At 38.4% G+C, this 24,029-nt stretch overlaps 1 protein-coding gene across 4 annotated transcripts in view; it reads right to left on the bottom strand.

Annotated features, from left to right (window-relative positions):
* The window catches only part of PRDM11 (PR/SET domain 11), a 78,802-nt gene extending 55,417 nt beyond the window's left edge, over positions 1–23,385 (bottom strand). The window contains exons 1-3 of one of the 4 annotated variants that reach the window (XM_058161714.1): positions 22,802–23,385; positions 2,441–2,538; positions 953–1,056 (exon numbers count right to left, since the gene is read on the bottom strand). In XM_058161714.1, the coding sequence (XP_058017697.1) occupies positions 953–1,056; positions 2,441–2,535 (199 nt within the window). In that variant the 5' untranslated portion in view covers positions 2,536–2,538; positions 22,802–23,385. Of the gene's footprint in view, positions 1–952; positions 1,057–2,440; positions 2,539–22,009; positions 22,321–22,801 lie in introns of those variants that run through there. The other 3 variants (XM_058161713.1, XM_058161716.1, XM_058161715.1) reach the window with 3 other exon arrangements.
* Between the last annotated feature and the right edge of the window lie 644 nt (positions 23,386–24,029).

Genomic DNA, 24,029 nt, shown 5'->3' with positions numbered 1-24,029 from the left:
AGCAATGAGTGAATGAGACTGAATACTCCACTCCATAGCTTCCCTGTCAGGTCCAGGAAAGGGGAGAAATCCCTACCAAGGGGCCAGACCATGTGGTTCCTGGCCCCAAAGGACTGTTGGTGGCAGCTACCACATTGGAGTGGTCTTACTGTTGCTGTAACGATACAGGGAATCCGTGCCCCATTGAGCTGATAAACGCCGTGGAGAATTGGCTTTGGGCTCTCACTGCCCGGTGGGATGGAAGCCTCCAACCCCCAGCTCCAAGGGTCAGGCGATCAGGACTTAACCCGGGAGCACCAGTCAGATGCCCTGCCGAACGCAGCTGTGTTGCCGCAGAGTGGCCTTCAGCTGGTTCCAGCTGACTGCCGTTCACGCTGGAGGTACGGAGGGACTGATCAGAAAGATAAAGTCACCTGCAATCACCACGCCACCGAGCGGCCTTCAGTGGGGTCGGGTTGGAGCGCCCTTCACGCTGGAGGAGAAAGGCTCAACCAGCAGGCTGGGAGCCTTATGAGATGATATTCACTGCGGAGCAGCCCCCAGCAGTATCAGGCTGGATTGCCCTTCACGCTGGAAGAGGAAGGCTCATCCAGCAGGCTGAAATGAAACAGCTCAGAAAAACATGTCTGTCCCAATCCGACCGAGTCTGAAAGCTGAGAAGCAAGAGGAAGAGGAAGTGATTAACACTTGGCAGACTCAGTCCTATTGGATTTTAGACATAGTTAACCCATTCCTGGCTGCTGTTCCCACTTTTATGGAGAAAAATAAGATTTAATTGTGGGAAGAAAACAATTGTGGAATCCTAAGAGGACCAATATAGACCAAATGTTGCATAACCCTACCTTAGTTTTACTATTGTTGTTAAGATAGCAACCGTGAGCTTTCTATTTGCTTTATTTTCTATTTTAAAGGTTTAGTATTAGAATGGTTAGATCACCAATTTGATACTTACACCAGAAATCCACCTGCTGAAAACTTTTGGACATAACCAACTCCTGCTTTCCTTTTAGCTTTTTAGGCTCCACATCCATAGAGTGAGAGTCAAACTTTTGAGAGCTGACAAAACAAGAGAACATATGTGATATTCTATTATATAAAATGAAGAAAAAGAAATTAGAACAAGTATATTTTGTTGTTTTAGAGCAGCTGGTGGCCTAGAGGTGGAGCTCTCGCTTCACAATCTGGAAACTGTGCATTTAATCCTATGTTTAGGCAACAGGAAGAGCATCCAGCCAGTAAACATTCAGCTCCATTCAGTCACCCTGACTACACCCTGATGCAAGGGATTACAGGGTCGCTAAAAGAAAAAAATGTTGTTTTAACTCAAGACTAAAATTAATTTCCTGCTTCTTGGTTTCTAATTCTTATGTCAATTTAAACACTACCTATTTCAAAATATTTTTGAATTCTCACTTCTTGGAACTTCTCTTGAGCAAACTATCAAATCAATTAGATGTACTGAAGTCCTGGCACCAGGTCTATAAATTTTCCTGAGGTCATTTCTGAAGGAAATTTGTAGACTTGGTGCCAAAACTTCAGTACATTCAACTATTTTCAAATGGCTTATGTCCTCTGCTTCCCTTTTGCTCCTTAAGTAGCAAAAATATCTCAACACCAGTAAACATGTTTGCCTATTGTCCTACAAATATTATTTTGACTTGCTATTTTAATTCCTTACGCCATGGGTGGGCAATTTTTCATAGTGTGAATATATGGAGACAATAAAGGAAAGGGAAAAAGACTATCTCAGAAGGCGGCTTTGTTGCCATATTTATTATAGTCATTTAACAATAGACAGCCTTCACCAAACACCATGATTTACTACTGAACTATGAACCAAGCCATCAACCATTCAACATCAGGCCTTCTTCTCAACTCTGCCCTATGCTGAATCCCTCTTTCTCAGAAATACAAAGAGGTATTTGTCCCAGTCCCATTTTCCACTCAGTCTGCTATGAACAGGTGCTCTATTCTTTCTCTGTACAAGAAGATATATTATTCCCCTTCACCAAAGTTGCTATATCAGGTTGGGAAGAAGAAAATAGCTTGAGGATCAGATGCTGACCAAGCCACTGGGGATATAGCAGAAAAGATGTTTTCAGATCAAGCTTATAATAAATGTTAATATCTTAAACAGCTTGAACATACTTTCCAAAATGCTTTAAAGGACAGGGTTGCTATTTTGGTGGAAAGTAGAAGCATTATGTGTATTTTGCCTTGAATGAACAAAAAATAGAAGTGGTATATAAAAATCCAACAAATAAATGTCATGATGTGATTTACATTCTTATGTCCAGTGTTGGGAACTACTTATGACTGAAGCTGGGACACAAATATGAAAGGCCAAGATTTACACTGTGACCTCACAATGCACGTATCCCCCTTATTTGCACAGGATTCCTATCTTGATACTGCAGGTTAGAAATTTAAAGGCTCTTACCCAAATTGTCCGTATTCTTCTTCCTGGCATGGAGAACATGGTTCTGTCTTGATTGTTACCATTTCTCCCAAGCAATCCTTTAATTTTTCAGTCATGTTCTATAAAAAAGGTAAAGATAATAATGTAAATTTTCATTTTGAAACAATGTTTTCCTAAAAAAGATCTTGAAAGACATTGATTCTCCAGTTGATATGACATTACATATCAGTATTCATAAAATCTGCTATTTAATAAACATTTTAATGCCAAAATGCAATACTGCTGTTTCATCCACAGTGAAAATTAAATACCAAGCCATCATCTCCCCGCACTTTTCATAACAAATTTTGCCAGCTGCAGATAATGTCAGATAAATTACCCCTATTTGGGGGGGGGTTTCTACTAATTCTCCAGATATTGGCTGGAGATCAGCTACATACCAATTTATTGATATTACCCTAAACCAGTTTCCCCAAATCTAATGTTTCAGAATTTTTGTACTACAACTCCTATTTCCTAAAAGATGATGCATGTGATGTATCTGGAGAATTAGGAACTGGCCCAAGATATGCTAAGTCAGGCTAAGATTTCTTACATATAACTTTAGACAGCTCGTCAGAAAACTATGTAGAATCTCTTACGTTCAAGATACTTGAAATCTGCTGAAATATACAGTATATATTGATTATTTTGTTCCTCATACTAATCAAGTTGCTAATAATGAAAATATTTATTGATTCTAGGAAATGCAGCATTGTAAGTTGAAAAAATTAAATTAAAATACACTGCAGGGTGCAGAATCAGTATTCCATACTATATTTCAAGTTCTCTTAGTCTATAGTTATAGGACAGTGATGGCTAACCTTTTTGTCATCGTGTGCCAGGAGGAGGGAGAGGGGAAAGGTTTGTGCGCACGCGTGCCCACACCCATAATTTTATGCGCACGCAAACACCCACCCCCCCACTCCTGGCACGTGATGGCCCATTAGGCCCGTTTTTCTTTCTCACCTGGTTTCAGATCCTCTCTAAGCATCTGGGGAGGTTGAAAACAGCCTTCCCCACTCCCTTGGAGGCCCTCCGGAGGCCTGAAATGGCCTATTTACCAACTTCTGGTTGGACAGGAAGTGACGTTTTTTGCTGTCCCCAGCCTCCAGAGCATCTCTAGAAGTCTCTAGAGCTGTTTTGGGCCTCCAGATGGCCTGGGGAAGACTTTCACCCTCCCTAGATGCATAGAGAGGACCTGGAGCCAGGTGAGAAAGAAAAACAGGCCTTCCCCACTCCTCCCAGGCCCTCCGGAGGCAGGAAACAGCCTGTTTCCCTACTTCTAGTGGGCCCAGAAGGCCTGAAAATCAGCTGGCTGGCATCCACATGCACGCTGGAGCTAAGCTGGCATGCCCACTGATATGGCTATGCGTACCACGTGTGACACGCGTGCCATAGGTTTGCCATCACGGTTATAGGAGATGATCAGGCTGAGCCTAGGGGAAAGGTCAAATGCATCATAAGTCGCCTTCACAAGAGATCTAAGGCCATTCCACAGTATATTCCTTATCTACCCCCAAATTGCTTTGATCATTAGTACTTCAGGTACTTGCAGAGAAGTTAAGCTTGTCTTTATACCAATCTGAACTGCCTAGATCTCCTGATTTCCTTAGCACTTGATAATACTATTCTATTAGAATACAGACTTTTGAGCCACATTGCTACTTGAATATAAGTTTACAAGAAAAATAGTAAATCAGATTCTCTACTTCTTAGGACTTAAGACAAAACCCACATTAAAATAATTGCAGTTAGTGTTCTATCAGGCTCTCTATATTAGGGTTATATTTCACCAGGAGTAATATAACTACTTACCTGGGGCTACTGTTTCTACATTTTACAGCCCTCCCTGGGTGTAAATTTATTGGTTTTTAAAAACATCCTGAAAAGCCTATTCCATTTTTCACTATGATAAGAAAAACTGAGAATCCCCATAGACATGTTAAGATAAAGTTAAAATTATACAGATATTAGCTTATCTGTATAAAACTATATAGATATTAGCTTATGTGTATAACAGATTATATATTTTAACTCAGATTTTGCTGTTGATGGATGGTATTTATTGTGATTTCATTTCATAATAAACCTTGTTGTTGCCTGTCTAGAAAGCTTCGTGTTGAAACATAGACTAAAAATATATTTTAATTCTTGATATTACCTAGCTTAAGACCAATACAAACACTTCTCAAAAGTTTTACAGGCATTTTTGCTAACTACATAGATATTAAAGAATTGATACTGAAAGCAGACCTAAATTTGCCTTTTTAGATTAAGTTTTAAAATATTTTATTTTATTACCGTATATACTCGAGTATAAGCCGAGTTTTTCAGCACGTTTTTTGTGCTGAAAAACGTCCCCTCGGCTTATACTCGAGTATATACGGCTTATACCGAGTATATACGGCTTATACTCAGTTTTTTTTCTTCTTTTTCACATTATACCGGATGGCGCAAACTTGGCGGGCTTTGCATTAGCTGGAAGCCCTGCGGTGCAGTGAGAGGGCGGGCGGGGAGCCGCCAGCCTTCTCGGCTGAGGAGGAGGTTTCACCGTAGCTGCCTCATTTCCCACCCTCGGCTTATACTCGAGTCCCCAGTTTACCCCAGTTTTTTGGGGTAAAATTGGGGACCTCGGCTTATACTCGGATCGGCTTATATTCGAGTATATACGGTATATTTTCATACCGCTTCCCATGTCAGTTTCTGAAACGCATACACAAACAGTAATTATTGAAATACAACATTAAAATTGCAGTACATTGACAATTAATTAATTTAAACACTTTTTTATTTAAAAAGTGGATGAGAAATAAGGCCTAAAATGTACAAGCCGATGCTATTTTGTCTTTTAAAAACATTCCTCTTACAGTAATGGTACCTGTAACAAAAAGGATCAAGCATATAACACAAATTTCCTGCCCAGTTTTGCTATTTTATGCAGATTTCATATCAATTTTTTGGTAACTTTTTATATTACCTTTTGCAGTGTGGGAGCCACTACAGCTCCTGATGTCTGATTTCTTGCAAGCTTTTAACACTTTCATTATACAACTGACATTATAAATCTGTCTACATGGTTGAAACACTTTTAGCTCATCTTCTCTAGTCTAAATATTTCCACAATACTCAATCTGCAAAAAATGAAAAATAAAAATGAAAAATAAAACCAGAGTTATGCATTGGATTCTTGAATGTCTTTATTCTTAGGGCTGCTTCTCTTCCATATACAGCAAGAGAAGACTGGGTTTGAATTCCTTAGGAACATAACACTAAACACAGTACAAGTTTTAAAACTGTACTATACCAGAAAGCAAGATTTTGTGAATTACGATAATTCCTCATTTTATATTTGGGAAGAGGGGGTCTTGTTTCCATTACTGACTTTTTTGTGAAGCCACATCAAGATTCTTAAAGACTTAATCTTTCTTTCAGGTCAATATATTTATTGCACACATAAAAAGCACCCTAAACAAACATTTTAGTAACTCGTTTAAGTCAAAGATGTTTGCAGAGGCTCTTACAATACCACTTAGCCTTGAAGCTCTTAGCCTTAATCTTAAGGCTGCCTTTTTCGCTTTGCCCAAAATCTTTAAGATCGGGGACAGTCAACACCCATTGTTTGTTCCCCAGAAATCATATCTGATCAGCTAATTCAAACTATTTGATATGCACTTCTACTCTGAGGTGGGATTAAGAGAAAGACATGTAATGTAAACTCCAATGTACTGCCCTCCCCCACAAAAAAATCAAGGGAAGGAAATTCTGGTTTCATCTATCTTGATCCCAATGATGGGATCTTTTTTCTTCATAATTTTGGTACTATCCTTCACAATATTTCTTATCTATTTCTTGTCTATTTCTGACATTTGATGTACTGACTACAGTACTTGAGTACATTTCAATTTTGGAATAATGCTAGTATGAATCCAGTTTTGAAATAGGCTAAACTTTACAGCATAGAATGTGAGCAGAAATATACATCCTATTAAGCTGTTGTGTATGGGAGGAGCAGTTGGCAATTGAGAGGTTAGTACATGCCATAATGCGAACGTTTATTGAAAGATTGACTTTCTTAGGAAGAAACGCAATGTGAAACCAAAAATTAATATTTTTGTGAATTGAGATGGGAATAACAATTTCCAACTACTATACTGTATGTGAGAGGTCCTCAATGATATTAACTATGGTAGTTTGGATAATGAAACATATGCAAGAAAACAACCAAGCTCAGAAAGCACCAAGGACCCCTCATTTCAACGCTACAAATATTCTCCTGTATCTGCATTATATGTACAAAATGTGAATGCAGGTACTTTACAAAAACTCCGCAATAAAGTCACTGGGCTAGGAAATATTTACTTAGTAATACTTTATGGCATTTGTAAAGTAGAAGTAACATGCAATTAAATAGATAGTTGGTAATGACTGATCATCAACTTTTCAGAATTATTCTCGACATATCTGACATGTCATGTACTGACTACACTACTTGGGTGACTGTACATTTCAACCTTTGAATAACATAAACTAGTATCTCTAAAAATGATTAAGAAATAATCTAGAAAGCTAAATTTTATTTATAAATTAAACAAACTGTAGAAATTTCATACAGAACACATATTTTCCAAGAATATTAGAATGTTAGAAAAATACTTTTTTAAAAAAAGAATATTTTCTTAATCTATGATGATATTACTTTCAGACTGGATGGATTTCCAGTAGCAGCCAGAAAAATCTGTTCTTCTGATACAAGACAACAACAACATGGTTAAGAGCGTTTGCAGATGACTTGGTTGTTACTTTATCTCAACCTATATATTCAGCTTTATATTTAAAGGAGATAATTGATCAGTATGGTAAGGTATCTGGATTTAAAGTGAACCAACAAAAGACAAAGATGATAACTAAAAATATGAATACACAACAAAAAGAAGAATTAGAAAGAGTAACTGGATATGAAATAGTAAAGAAGGTTAAATATTTAGGAGTATATATTACAGCTTCAAACGTGAAATTATATAAAAATAATTATGAAGTATTGTGGCAGAAAGTACGGAAGGAATTGGAGAATTGGAAGAAGTTACAATTATCATTGCTGGGAAGAATAGCAGCAATAAAAATGAATGTTTTGCCTAGGTTTTTATTTTTGTTTCAAATTATACCAATACTTAAAAAGGATGCAAATTTACAGGAATGGCAAAAAGGGATTAGTAATTTTGTTTGGATGGGTAAAAAACCGAGAATAAAGTTAAAAATAATGCAAGATATATGTGAAAGAGGGGGTTTAAAAATGCCTAATTTGAAACTGTATTAATGAAGCAGTTGTTCTCTCATTAATTAGTGATTGATTTAACTTAACAGAGGAAAGAATTCTGAATATAGAAGGTTATGATTTGTTATATGGATGGCATGCCTATTTACTATATGATAAGAAAGTGGACAAGACTTTTAAAAGCCATATTCTTAGAAATGCTTTGATAAGGGTGTGGAAGAAATATCAATATAAACTAGATTACAAGATACCAATATGGGCAATTCCTGGACATATGATAGAGAATATAAATATAGAACAAAAATTGGAGGTGGTTACTTGTAAGGAACTTCTTATTGTAGAAAAGGGTAAATTACAATTAAAATCTTTAAATAAAATAAGAGAAGAAGGGATAAATTATACATGGTTTCAGTATGGACAGTTACAAGCCAGATGGAGAATAGACCAGAAAACGGGTATTATGTAAAATGAGGAAAATTTGGTAAAACAAATTAGAGATCAAGGTCAATTGCATATTAAGAGGTTATATAATGTATTGATAGAAATAATTGTTAAAAAAATTGTTTTTGTTTTTGTAAAACTTTTTCAATAAAAAAATAAATAAAAATATTGCAGATATACAAACACACAAATATGGGTGTAATACAAATAATGTTGATAGTGTTATTACTAGGTCCCTTAATAATGTGACTAACATGGTGTGTAAGCATAACTGACCTATTCAAAGTAGCCCATACAGGAAGGCAGAACCATAAGCATTAGCACTACCTTTACTGTGTAGTTACACTAATAGAATTTTTCAAGTGTGAAAGTGCATCTCCCTTCCCTGCATTTCAGACAACTTAGGCACCTTCTATATCCCCATTCATTCTGGACAAAGATTTCGTTTATCAGACTATTGTCTAGGCTGTGTCTCTTCCTCCTCTCTCTATCTCAAGGTTAATCTCAAAATCCATTACAGCTATGTTGTTTTAATTCGTTTGTATTCACTGCTGAAATGCCTTATATTGTTAATAATAGCCATTCAAGGTTAATTCAATTATAATTACATATTGAAACTTATGTGTCATTCCAATCAAAGCAGAACTCTGAGCAACTTATATTCATGAAAAAATATTAGTAACTGTATTCAATACAACATGAAAACAAACCAACACCCAAAGAACAACAACATTCAAAAATCCACAACAGAAATTCCTTTAATAACAAATCTATTTGCAAAGCTCTCTGGTTTTAAAGGCTTTCTGAAAAAAAATCCTGAAATATTCCTTAAGAGAAGGGACAGAGACAGACCATTTTCCTGATCTTATGTGGCAGAAGGCAATCCAGCAGTGAAATCCAAATTTTTTACTACTGGTTCTGTGGGTGTGGCTTGGTAGGTGTGGCAGGGGAATACTGCAAAATCTCCATTGCCAGCCCACTCCTGGGGGGGGGGTATTGCAAAATCTCCATTCCCACCCCACTCTGGGGCCAGCCAGAGGTGGTATTTGCCAGTTCTCCAAACTACTCAAAATTTCCACTACCAGTTCTCTGAAGTGCTCAAAATTTCTGCTACCAATTCTCCAGGGCCTGCTGGATTTCACCCCTGAGGCAATCGCATGGACACCCAGATCTAAATCATATAAGATTTTAAGAGTGAACAACCAGTGTGAATTTGAAAAGAAACTGGTAATCAGTGGAATTTTCAAAGTAGAGCTTTTTTACATGAATAAACATGGAGTTTCCTATTACTACTTCAAGTATTACATTCAGTACTGGCTGACTCTTCTGTGTATAGTTGAGAGAAGAAGTGACTAAAGTATGGGTTTGTTATGAGCAGAGCCTTGTAATCCATTAAAGATCATTCCTGATACATTAGATGTAGTTGCATAAAGGTCTTCTAGCCAAAATTATCATCAGCTGTTCAAGCAGAAACTATGAATCCAATATGATATCCAAATTACATAACAAATTATGAAACAATTCTGTACTATATTCAAAATCAAAGATGAAATACTCTTGGTATAAGACAGTGGTTCTCAACCTTTATAGTGCTGCGAACCCTTTAATACAATTCCCCACGATGTGGCGATCCCTGAGGATCTCAGTGCGCCTCAGCAGCTGCAGAAGGGGAAAAAAGCGGCAAACTGTTTTTTTGAATTTATTGTGCCTGAAGCCGTATTGGTTAGCGATCTGAACTGCTTGCGATTGATTGCCTTGAGGACGTAGGCATTAAAGCGGAGACTCCTCCCCTATTAAATTTATCACACCTGAAGCCAGATTAGACTAGCAATTGGGAGTGATTGGCTTGAGAGGGAGACATCAGAGCAAAGATTTCTCTCTTTTTTAATTCATCGCACCTGAAACCGAATTCGGCTAGCAATTTGAGACCCTGCAGCTGGCTTGTGGAGTCAACCATTGGAGTGAGATTCTTCGACTTGCAAGTATACTTCCCATATTTCCGATGGTCTTAGGTGACCCCTGGCAAATTGTCATTCGACCCCCAACGGGGTCGCGACCCACAGGTTGAGAACCGCTGGTATAAGAGTACTTCTGAACCTATAGCCACTCTGTCTTATTGGGATTAAATCTGAGCCTGTTCACCCTCATTCAGACCGTCCTATGGGTAGTTCTCCAGTTACAACCATTTGTTTAACAACTGTTCGAAATTACAGTATGACTACGAAAAGTCACTTACAACCAGTTCTTACACTTATGACCACTACAATATTGCCACAGTCCCATAATCAAAATTTCGGCACTTGGCAAACGGCATGTATTTCCAATGGTTGCAGCATCTGGGGTCATGCGATCTGAGTTTACAACTTTCCCTTGGCAGCTTCCCAGAACAGTCAATGAAGGAGCCAGATTTGCTTAACAACCTTTTGATTCAATTAATACTTGCAGTGATTTGCTTAATGGCCATGTCAAAAAGTTGTAAAATTGGGTGCAATTCAGTTAGTAACCACAACGCTTCTGTTAAGTTAACAGTCTCAAATGTGGTTGCACACTGAGGACTACAAGTATTATATTAGGTGTTGAGTTATGAATCACTAATTTATATCTCAACATCTATGTTCCTTCCTGGTTCACATTGCTGGTTCACATTCCTGGTTCACATTGCGCCTCTGGTGGCGCAACAAGCTAATGCAGCCTATTATTAACAGCAACTGCTTGCAATATTGCAGGTTCAAGTCCCACCAAGCCCAAGGTTGACTCAGCCTTCCATCCTTTATAAGGTAGGTAAAATGAGGACCCAGATTGTTGGGGGGCAATAAGTTGACTTTGTATATAGTATACAAATGGATGAAGACTATTGCTTGACATAGTGTAAGCCGCCCTGAATCTTCGGAGAAGGGCGGGATATAAATGCAAAAAAAACAACAACATTTAAAATGTTAATTTCACTAATCTAGGTCTTTTACCACCGTTACAAAATTTATCCAGTTTTTTCTGATATCCTTCAATATCTTTCTCTGTCAAATTTAGTGGTAGCATCTCGAATAAAAAGTTGAACTTGGGCAGCAACATCATCTTACACATTGCAATATGTAAAAAAATGTGGTATCAAAATCAAAAGGAAGGTGGATTAGGAATCCCCAAATTATTTAATTATTACTGTGCGTATGGTATCCGGATAGTGGTAAAAATATTTAAAGGTGAAGATAATTATTGGAGAGATTTAGAGTTAAGGGATATAGAGAAATTTGGATCAAAGTGGTTTTTAGATAAAGCAAATTTAAAATGTGTAAGTAGAAGTTATTGGTTAAAGGGATTAAGTAAAATGTGGAATAAATTTGTTAAAATTTTAATTCCGGATATAATCTTTTTGGGGGAGACAATTGGAATTTGGCCGATTAAAAATAATATAAAACGTAATGAAGTGATTAAAGAGGAAAATATAGAAATTATTAGAGATTGGATAAAAGTTATGGAAATGAAAGGAGGAATAAAGAAATTATTGAAAAATTAGGGTTAAGTTGGTTTGAAAAATACAGATAGAAAAATGGACAAAAACTAAGGGAAAATTATTCGATAAATAGATGTGAAACTGAATTTGAATATTTAGTATCTCGGATTATGAAAGATGAAATTGGGCTAAAGGGACTCGTTAGTAGGGTTTATAAGATTATAAATTCTGATGAAAAATTACAAAGAGTGATGAGGACAAATTGGGAAAAAGATCTTAATATTGAAATACCAGAGTCAGATTGGAATGTGAATTGGAAGAGTAGAATTATGAGAACTTTATCTATAAGGATTAAAGAGCACAATTATAAAGTTGTTTGGAAATGGTATTTGACTCCAGTAAGATTGTCACAAATGGATAAAAAATTAGTAAAAATGTTGGAGATGTGAGATGGAATTGGGGACTTATGAACATATGTGGTATAATTGTGATAAGGTTAAAAGTTTTGGCAACAATTGGAGAAAATGATATTTGAAATGATGGGGAAAGTAATAACATTGAGAGTGGAAACTATATTATTGTTGGTAATTAAGGAAATAGAATTAACAAAATATGAAAAAGAATTGATTAGAATTATGATTATAATAGGTAGAATTATAATAGCTAGATATTGGAAACTAGATGTGATTTTTAGAATAGAAGAGTGGAATTCTGAAATGTGGAAATTAGCTTTAAATGATAAAATGACATGCGATATTAAAATTAGAAGTGGTGTGTATAAAGAAGATATTTTCTGGAAGACTTGGAAACCATTTGTGGACTTTGCGCTTGGAACATTGGACGCTTCAGTACCTGTACCTCGAGAACGTGGATTTTGGCAATCATGAGGATATATCCGAAGACCCAAATCTTCCTTTTATGTATAGCACAAGGGTGTAATAATGTATTTTCTTTTTGTTTGTTTGTTGCAAAAAAAGTAATAAAAAAAAATGTTAATTTCATAATGCTGTAAATGTCAATCCCAAAGAACCAAGAACAACAGTTCTTTATTTGGTTCACCTACAAACAGAAAACTTGCCAGGCTAAGGCAATTATCTGCATATACTTTGTGAACTGCTAGGGAGGAACTTTTTTAATCTTCTTTCTGCTGACCAAACTTTCCAAGATCCACTGTCTCTTTACCTTCAGGGAAAGAAGTCACTCTCTCCAGCAACTCTGAAGTTTTACATCACAGCAAAAAAGCATATTATGTGACCTATTCATTATTTTTCCTTTGGTCCAATTTTGGTTTCATTGCCATTGTAGCATGTATTAGTTTACACTTTAATAGTAAAAATAAATATCATTCAATAAAATTGTCTGAATGTGTACTGACATTCTACTCTATTAATAATAAGGAACAGACTTTTGATAATTAAAACAAACAGAGACTATTGGAGTTGGGGGTGTTAATGATATGAATAAATGAAAAAAAAATTGTGCGCAAGCTATTACAATTCAGAGTTTACTTCAGACCCATGGAAAGAGAGAGAGGAAGAGAGAGAGAGAGAAATAAAGAATGAGTGTGTGTGCATTGTGGGGAGGAAGTGGGGAAGAAATAGTTTTAAAAAGAAATAAAAGACATTGTGGATTACCTATAAATCAAACATCAGTTGTGTTTGATATATACATTTTCTCCCATGTAGTTAACATATATAGTTAGATAAGAAATTGTAGTCGTTCCTCAATCTCTGAAAAATATTTTATCTTCATGAATTCTAACCCTACTGTTTTGCATTGAAATCAGTCTTTGTAATTCCTGGTTTGTTCACTAATCTTTTGCTAATTCCACCAGGCATGCTAAATGTCAACATTTATCATTTTAAATTTCCCCAAAGAGTACACAAAGTTAGATATATTATGCACATTTCAATATAGAAAAAAGCTGGTGAAAACAAAGGACTGGGATATTTCTACTATAGGCTCCTTCTCTTGTTTATTTCCTCATGGCCCTAAAATTTTAAATGATAAAAAAATTAATAGGTTTTCTCTTGAGCTCTCAGAGTACTGCATATAATAAATACAGAACTTTAGCAATTATCAGCAACTGAAAGAAAAAGAGATTAGAAAGAAAGAAATGTTATGACTGGATTTGAAAAAAAAAAGTATTTTATCTTGGTAGAGTAATTCATTATGCTGGGAAAGATTGAGGGCAAAAAAAGAATGGGACGACAGAGAACAAGGTGGCTGGATGGAGTCACTGAAGCAGTAGGCATGAGTTTAAATGGACTCCAGAGGATGGTAGAGGGCAGAAGGCCTGGAGGAACGTTGTCCATGGGTCGCGATGGGTCGGACACAACTTCGCAACTAACAACAACAACAAAGAGTAATTAATTAATTAAAGTAGTTTAATTCTGTTTTTGGACGGATTAGTGGTGGGGAACAAAACTTGAAGAGCCACTGTGGTGCAGTGGTTAGAGTGCAGGACCGCAGGCTACTTCTGCTGATCACTGGCTGCCAGCAGTTCAAATCTCATCGGCTGAAGGTTGAGTCAGCCTTCCATCCTTCTGAGGTGGGTAAAATGAGGACCCAGATTGTTAGGGCAATATGCTGACTCTGTAAACCACTTAGAGAGGGATGGAAAAGCACTGTGCAGCAGTATATAAGTGCTATTGCTATTGAAGGAAAACCTTTCCAGCTGCCCTTAGAAGCTGGGCATATTCACATAAATTAGAGTTTTTCATGTACTTTGGTCCTAAGCCATTTAGGTATTTAATATAAAAAACTAGCCCATTGAAAATACAAAATTAGTTTCTGGAAACCAACTAATAACCAGTGCAACTAAAAAATATGCTATCTTTTAGAGTCAGTCAAAAGCCTAAGTGCAATATTTTAGACCAAACTGTAACTTCAAAGGTATCTATAAAGCAGTTCGACATAGACTGCTTTACCATAATCTATAATAACAAGAAGATGGGACACTCTGGGAACATCATTAGGCTATACAGAAATGGTTACAATCAGTCAAAGCTGAAAGAAGTCTCTGGTGCCAAAGCTCACATCTGTGCATCAAATAGCAAAGCCATGTTGAGAACCATTCTTAAATCTAAATATAGAGCGAGTTCTGGATCAGCCTTACTATTTTTTAAGAGTAGTTCTTTCACAATCAGATTTCATTTTGCCTTATTAAATCTCATTCAATTCAGACATCTATGGACATACCAGCTGTAGCTGGAATGAGATTTACAGCTGTGCATCATCTGCATATTGATGACACTCCATATTACACTCCATGATAACATCTTCAAATTTTTTATGTAAATATTTTTTTATTTTATTTTTTACATTTATATCCCGCCCTTCTCCGAAGACTCAGGGCGGCTTACAGTGTATAAGGCAATAGTCTCATTCTATTTGTATATTTACAAAGTCAACTTATTGCCCCCACAACAATCTGGGTCCTCATTTTACCTACCTTATAAAGGATGGAAGGCTGAGTCAACCTTGGGCCGGGCTTGAACCTGCAGTAATTGCAGGCTAGTGTGTTCTAATAACAGGCTCCTTACAGCCTGACCTATTCCGGCCCCTAAATATTAAACAGGATAGGCTTATTTACACCAAATGACACTGCTAACAGATACGTATCTGAACCTCTTAAAGCAGGGGTGTCAAACTCATGTCCTCACAGCAGCGTCACATGACGTATTGGGATTCCCCCCTTTGTTAAACTGGGCATGGGCGTGGCCAGCGTGTAATGCATCCGGCCCGCTGGCCAGGAGTTTGAGAGCCCAGTCTTAAAATGATGCTCCTCCTGACCTATCTGATCAGTCATATTGAAAGTTCCAATAAAACTAATATGGAGGCATTCACATCTAATATCTAATTCTATGTACACATCTATTAAACAAAGTGGCCATGGCCATTTTGGTACTGAACCAACATTTGAATCCTGACTAAAAGTAAATCCAGATGATCTTTTTCTCAGGCATTATGATACCACCATGGACTTTATGGTTTTACCCAGGAAAAAGCAGACTAGAGACAAGAATAACTATCCAAACCGTCAGGACCTAAAGGGGTCTTTTTTAGCGCTCTTCAAGTAAAGTGTAATATCTTTGCTATTAAAGATTAGTTAACTATTTTTTGCACTCTTTATCAATTCTCGTCCTCACCTTTAGAGGTCCAAAAGTAGAGGTGAAATGCTCCCGGTTCAAACCGGATCACCTGATCCAGTAGCGATGACGGTGGGTAGTTTGGAGAACCGGTAGCAAAAATTCCTTCCCCCTCCCCCCCACATGCCTAGCTGAGCTGCGTAATCATCAGAGGGTTTTGGTTTTTTTTACTTTTAAAAGCATTTTTTTTTCGGCAAAGCATTTTTTGAGCCTCTGATGATTGTGCGGCTCAACTGGGATCATCAGAGGCTTTTAAAAGCATTTTTAACAACCCCTTTTGCTGAAGAGGTTGTAGAAAAAATGCTTTTAAAAGGCTCCTCTGGCGATGCCAGCTGAGTTGCCTGATCATCAAAGGCTTTTAAAAGTAAAAAAAAAAAGTTGGCCACGCCCAGCCAGTCACATTACCCTCCCACCAAGCCACACCCACAGAACCGGTAGTAACAAATTTTACATTTCACCCATCCAAAAGTGTGGCTAAATAAATAGGACACATGGAAACCTTGATAAAACAATACGTTCATCTGAGAGTTTAGTGCTCTCTAACTTTAGATTACAGCACTTATGCATCTACATTAAATATAGGGGCAAATTCTCTTCCAAGCTTCTTGCTCACTTAACTAGGCAATCCTGCCTATGAAGTTCATTTGTAAGGAATTATTTCAAGATGTTAATAGAAGCTGCTGCTTTTACACTTTCAAAAATCCTATTTCATTCAGGTTTGGTGCATCCGAGAATAACTGATTGTTTCTTTAATAAGTATTAAAGATAATAGCATAAAAAGGCTATTAAAATATTCCATTGATTTCGACCATATTTTCATTATTCTTACTTGTTGCAAAACTTTAAAGTAAATTTTCCAATCTTGCTATAATTTTTAGTACAGAGTATATGCATGCATGTTTATTTTTATTTTTTTAAGTTTCCCACGTATTTATGAAAATAATAGTAATAATAAAATGTAAATGTAAAGGTTTCCCTCGCACATATTTGCTAGTCGTTCCTGACTCTAGGGGGCAGTACTCATCTCTGTTTCAGAGCCGAAGAACTAGCACTGTCCGAAGACGTCTTTGTGGTCATGTGCTGGCATGACTAAACGCCAAAGGCGCACGAACGCTGTTACCTTCCAACCAAAGGTGGTCCTTATTTTTCTACTTGCATTTTTTAAGTGCTTCCGAACTGCTAGGTTGGCAGAAGCTGGGACAAGTAAGGGGAACTCACTCCATTACGCAGCACTAGGGCTTTGAACTGCTGAACTGCCGACCTTTCGATCAACAAGCTCAGTGTCTTAGCCATTGAGACATCACGTCCCTAATATTATTATCATTATCATTATTATTAATATATATATAATATATAATAATTTATTTAATAGTAATAATACCGTAGTGTAAACATCTTGTGGGCAAATGCCCAGCACTTTGCATACCCTTTAAAGGAAAAAAAAGTAGTGTATTAAAAGGATATGCTGTAATTTACCTAGTGAAGATAGTATCCAATACTTGGATTACATTTCCATGGAGATGGTGACTGATACTATCTCCTAAGGTATGCAAACGATTGATAGCCCAGAGCATAGCAGGAATAAAAAGCAATGTTGACTCCAAATAAGCAGTATGTACTGTGCCAAGATCCTTTCTCATGTTTTGTGATCATATTTATAGAAGCTCCATCATATCACAGAGAACATTAGCAAAACAGCCACTTGCGAGTATACCGGTACTTTCTTAGTGTTAATCAGTTAAACTGAGCCTGGAATAAGGTAAGAAGAAAGACAAGGATTCAAATTCCCCACTACTCTTGCCAGTTGCTTTGGAAACATTCTACTTCCCATTTGTATTTACCGTCCATGGAATTAGAAGACAGTGTCTGTTAAGATTGCTGGGAATTTCCAGTCCTGCCACTTCTACACAAAGAAGTGCTCGATCCCTCCCTTCAAAATTCTTACTGTGGAGACCACTTTGGGGACTCTTAAACATTCCTTTTGAAGAACTATTAAGAATCTTCTCTAGTTTTTACTTCAGCAAATTTTGCCACATATTTTCGTACAAGAGAGGTATGGAGTCCTTTCTGTATCAAAGGCTGCATCAAGCCTTATGTAGGAATCTATAATATCAAGATTAGTTAAAATTAAAGAACTGTGTTTTATTGACATAACAATTACAATTTGATAATTACTTAAGCATTGCAAGGATCTTGGGGGCCCCTACCCGCTGGAACGAGCTCCCTCTGGGGCTTCGTCAACTCCCCGATCTCAAGTCCTTCCGCCGCGAGCTGAAGACGTTGCTGTTTCGAAGAGCAGGACTAGCCTGAATGTAGTTTTTTAAATTGGGATTTTTAAAAAAAGGAATTTAAATGAGGTTTTAAATTTGTATTTAAAAGTTAGAGCATCAATTGAATTTAACTATCTATTCTTTAGCTGTTTTTTATCTATTATATGTTTTCTGTTGTTTTTTGTCTGTGAACCGCCCTGAGTCCTTCGGGAGATGGGCGGTATACAAATATAATAAATAAATAAATAAATAAATCTTGTGAACCACAGATGATGTAGTCTGTATACTCTTCTGCAAACGCTTTAAAATGTCTTTATATATTAAAGATGTCACTGATAAGGTCTGGGGGAATAGAATATAAAATGTGATTTCAATTAGTTTTGGAATTCTAACTATTTATAATAATAGAAAAATGACTATATTTTTCATTATATTGGAAAACAAAAGCAAAAACATGTACAATTTTTTTTTTCTTATCAATATTAAAATAGTGCCTGCTAGTAGTGCATTATGTAACAATGTCTTAAATCTAAAATGCGGCTTCTTCTAGGATTGTGCTGCTTTAAGGAGCTGCAGTGAAGGGAATAGTCCATGCATTCCAAAACACCTTTTTGCCTTTGAATCCAAAATACTGCATTAAGCCTATTTCACATCATTTTATGCTACTCTGTCCCAACCTGCTGCTCTCTAGCTGTTTACATTTATTAGCATACATTACCAGTCAGTGAAATCATCTCAACACTGACTAGGGTTATTCTTTGTTTGGCCTATAGTTTTGTGAAAGATGTCTTTTTCCTTCAGTTGTGCAAATTAAAAAGTGAGTTAACTCACTAACAAGTTATGAGGGTTGCATGAACAGTAATTGTCTCCAATTACAACTTGAAGTATCATTTTATGAAATACGGAAAATGAAGTCCAATACAGCTGGAGATATCCAGGTTGCGAAAGGCCATATACCAAAGAACTTTACCATTCTTTTAAACCACAATGGCCTGCCCTTGCTAGTGCTCCATGATCAAGTATCCAAGGAACAGAAAGACTAAACAAAATGAGTTGGTGCAACTGTCTTTATTAAATCCTTAATCTGAAAACCCTGACAGTTTTGAGAGGCAGTCTCAATTCTACACTTAGTTACCAGATCGCCTGAATACCCCAAGATATTCAAAAATTTCATATTAGAACTAGCAGCTTGTCATCTGAATTCCAGGATGTATCTTAAACATTCTGAAAGAGAAACCCAAGGCTTACTTAGTGCTAGATGGTGTACAGAAATATGGTATCAAAAGGTATGGGAGAAGAAAAAATATTCAGACTGGAGAGAAAAGTTAAGTTTTATAGAGACTTGGACTATATATACAACAATGAACATACCTGTAGGATATTTTAATAAAGTGTCTTTCAATTACATATTCTAGCAATCCCAAGCTTTGAAAAGCCATCTTAATTTTTTTAGAGGACCTCCCTGATCTAAACTGTTGTGAAATGAGCATTATGTACTCAACAGCATTTAGGAGACATAGGATGCTGTGGGGCTTATGGAATAATAAATTCATTCAGTACATGGCTTTTCTCTATCTGGGAATCTCTAGATACGTTTTCCTGAATTCATAAAATTATAGGAGTTGCAGAATCTAGGCATGACTCTTCCCTTAATGACTAATCATAGAAATAAGGTAATAGTGGTTCAATGTCTATGGAGATTCTCAGTCATTTAGGTCATGGCTGTCCCAAAGGTGCTTTTTCAAAAGGCAACTGGATTTTCTTTGGTTTTCGTTGAAGATATTTCGCTTCTCATCCAAGAAGCTTCTTCAGTTCTGATGAGAAACTAAAGAAGCTTCTCGGATGAGAAGTGAAACATCTTCAAGGAAAAACAAAATCCAGTTTACCATTTGACAAAGCACCTTTCGTAATAGTGATTTATGAAGTTTTGGATACATTAATCAGGTTTTACTTTTTTGATTGTAGGCAACTTAAAATATACATTAAAAAATAGCTTAAGGACTTTTAAAGGTACTGCTAACACCTAATTCCACTAGCTTGAAATGTTTCAAAATGTTCCCATCGATAGTAAATTCCAAAATTTAATGTTCTGGAAACAAGAGCAACTATGTTAGTTTCATGCTGGTAGTGGAATTTCCTCTGACTGATTGCAATAGGAGGGAATATTTTAACAAAGAAAAAAAAATCAGGGGAAAAATACCCTGCCTCTCAATAATGCAATTAACTGAAACTGCAACACAGCATCTCTATGCCTATATAGGATGGCTTTTTTCTTGATGAGAAACTATCTGCCTTTATTTCAAGGCTATGCAGATTTGACCTTAATTTGGCCTACAGATAATATGCCACTCATACTTCATTTTATTTGTTTTATACACAAATGCAATACACAGGACTGAAAAACTGTAGCCCTGAAATAAAGACGCAAATACTGTAGCAGTATCAGCCTTCTTCAAGGTTGTATTTATAATGAATGGAAAGGAACATCTAAATAAGAGGGTAGTTTATTTACTAATAAAGAGCTCAATAATGATAATGTTCAGGCAATAGGATGGCTGGTTGGCTTTTAAAAAGACAGCAAGGAAGAATAACATAAACAGATCCACACTAGACCAGAGATCCATCTGGTCCATATTCATTCCCAAAATGATGGTTCTTGGAGGAAAAAAAGTCTTAAAAGGCATGCTACCTGTTATGTTAGAAATTAAGCCACCATAACAAGGAAGCATTAATAGCTTTATCTACCATGGATTGCCTCCTCCTTTTTAAAACCCATTTAAGTTTGTATCTCTCGCTGTATCTAAATGATAAAAAGTTTAACCACAAGCCGTTCTTCTTTTATCAGTCTTTACTTTCCGACCATTTAACTTCTCTGGATGACCACAGGTTTAGTTAAGTGAAGAACATACGTTTCTACGTAATGGATAGTTTTGTACAATCACACTCCCCTCAAACTAAACCAAAACCCAAATTATGTTTTTTTTCCCCTGTTTTTTTATGTTTTTATGTTATTATGTTTTTATCGTATCGTTTCTGTCTTTCAGTCATTTTTGTGAGTTCGATCGTTTTGTCATCCCGACCCTTCTCCAGTTCTACGCCGTAGTGACCTGAACGATGCGCGGTATTTCTGACATTGGCAGCTTTATTTTCCATCCCTGCAATTGGCCAACACGGCATTTGCCCGTCTTCTGGACTATACATTCCTGAACGGTAGCAGAGATTTCTGCTCAGGCCAATCGTCATCTTTTAGTCCAAACCACCTCCGCCTCATCGCCTAGAGAACAGCCTATAGGAGTGCCCACCGCACGCAGCCCTTGACCCTTTTTGCACGGAATCCAAAATCCACTTTTTGCAGGGAGTCAAAAAAAATCAGTTGACGCAGCAGCCAACTTCACTTTCTCTTGAGCGGGACATCGCTCCTCGGGAAGTAGAGCAAAAGAAGCCCCGCCCTCGACTTCGGACACCTCCTCCTCCTCCTCCTCCTGCGGCGCTTCCAAAGTCACCCAGTTGCTTTGGGACCCCGCCCACACGTTCCCTGTGGGAGCGTTCGCTGGCTTCCTCGGCCGCCCATTGGAGCGCGTCCGCGTCACTCAACCGGACGTAGTGTGTAACAAGGAGAGGGGAGGGAGTGGAGAGGCAAGGCAGTAGAGGAGACGGTGGCAGCAGCGACAGGAGGGGAGGAAGGGGCCGGGCTGCGCCGAGCTTCGCGCTCGTCCCAGAAGGGGAAGAGGGAAAAATCGAGGCGGCTACTTACCTGCCTGGCCGCGCCCTCCGCCTCCGCTGCTGGGCGAGGACTGCAGAGCAAGCCCCTCTACCGTAGCCACGGCCCCAGACGGCCTCCCGTCCGCAACTGCCCCCAGACCCTGAGCCAGCGCTCGCCCAGCTGCCTTCCCCCCCCCAACACCGCCCCGCCTGCTCTCCGCAGCCATTTTCGTCGCCACCTTGGCTACCGAAGGGCTGACTCACCTCGGCACTGCGGGGTCCTGGCTCGTCGTCCGGGGGCAGCTCACCTCTTCTGGCGGCCACCCGCTCTGCCACCCCCGTCGTCTTCTGCCTCCTCCTCCTCCTTCTGCGGCGCCGGCCCGGCCAGTCCAGCCTGGCTCGCTAGTCCCAGGCGAGGACGGGTCCCGGGTCCGGGCCGGGCGCGGTGGCAGAGGAGGAGGCGGCAGCTGCGGCGGCTCCCTCCCTCCCGGCCGTGACCACCATCTTATTAGCACAGGAAATGACATGGCGAACGGAAGAGAGGGGCGTTCGGGGGCTGAGCCCGGGGACCCCCCGAACCCGGAGGAGGAGGGGAAGCAGCGGGGCTGGCGGGCGGGCGGCTTCCAGGCCCAGCCTCGGCGGCGAGAGAGTCGCGCCCCCCCCTCCCCAAATGTTCCGCCTCGGCCCCCTCTTGTTTTTCCACTGGCTCCTTCGCCAGGAAGCCCCACGCCCCCGCTTTTCTCCCCGCCATTCTCGGGTTTCTCCCGTGGCGGCAGAGAAAGCATCGGACCCAGAAATAGCACAGCGTCCGCAGCAAAATGCTAGCGCACCGGCAACCTGTCCCCAGGTTTTTGTGGGTTTTGTTTTTTAAAAAAATACAATATCCTGATATTTTCTGCCTTTCTCCCTCAAACTTAAGTATTGGTGACCGCTGGGCACGTCAAGGCTTTCTTGGAGAGGGGTGCACTTCATCCCGTGCGCCTTTTTAACTTGGAAGCAAATCTTAACGGCGCTCGCTTTCCAGGAAAGCGATCCCGGTTTCTTTTCGGCCTTTACCTTGCGGACTTTCGGAATCGGGAGATCCGGTTTATTTTCTCCCTCCCGTTTTGATTTGGAACTTTAGCTGGCGTGCACGGCCCGAAAGATCAGACGAGTGGCATTTCAGCCCAAAAGAAACTCCTAGAAGTAATCCCCTGTGCATCTAGTTGCCTGTGACTCGAGGAAAGTTGCAGTTACTCCTGTTTGCGTAGGAGTGCTAATAAGGCTCTATAAAAATAAATATATGCGAGGTCTGATATAATGCTGGGGTCAGGCTATGCAGCAGCCAGCAAAGTAGAGTAAGTAGTAGTAAGGATTTGGCATATCAAATAAAGCAAATTTTGTCCTAGTATTTCTGATGTGGGAAGTCCCTACAATGCATCTACCAGAATTGCCAGAAAACACTTATATAATCAATATTAACTCAATACTGTACTGAGTTAATGGGCCAATGGATTGTTCTGCTAAATTCATGCAGTTGAGGTGGGAGGAACCATGGAAGTCCAACCCCCTGCTCAGGCAGGAAACAAGACATTGGACAAATATTTGTCCAATATCTTCTTAAAAACCTCCAGTGTTGGAGGATTCATTAATTTATGGCAGCAAGTTCCACTGATTAATTGTTCTGTCAGGAAATTTCTCCTCCTATGTTGTTTCTCTACTTGATTAGTTTCTATCCATTGCTTCTTGTCCTGCCCTCAGGTGCTTTGAAGAATAGCTTGGCTCCCTCTTCTTTGTGGCAACCCCTGAGCTTTTTGATAATTCATACAACATGATGATGAATATGTATAAATTACCCTCTTAGTGGTTAACTTTATGCTGTGTGGCAATGAATATATACTTGCATCATGATCAATTTATTAAAGATTACATTTGTTCTTAAGATATCTGAGTTAATACAGAAGTATCCTAAGTTTACACATCAAATTGAACACAAACTTTCAAATACATTAGGGAGAGTATTATAAACTTGTCTGTTTTATAATTTACAAGAAAAGTCTGTCCATATTGGGAAAAAGGCATCATTCAGTTTAAAATACATTCCAGAATCCTGTTATCTCTTACTGTACTATTCTGCATATCTGGTGGAATAGATTTTAAGTTACAGTACTATACTAGAAGTAAATACTGTTGAGTTTGTGTCATGATGCTCTATTAGATACAAGGAGAGGAAAAAATATTCATGTTTGCACACTTCATAATTTACAGTTGTTGAACATTCTTTGATTTCCAAATCAACACATTG

The sequence above is a fragment of the Ahaetulla prasina genome, chromosome 1 (genome assembly GCF_028640845.1).
Source record: "Ahaetulla prasina isolate Xishuangbanna chromosome 1, ASM2864084v1, whole genome shotgun sequence".
In the NCBI taxonomy this organism is placed as follows: Eukaryota; Metazoa; Chordata; class Lepidosauria; order Squamata; family Colubridae; genus Ahaetulla; species Ahaetulla prasina.
The sequence above is the reverse complement of the archived record's forward strand: the minus strand, read 5'-3'. Positions and strand labels throughout refer to the sequence as shown.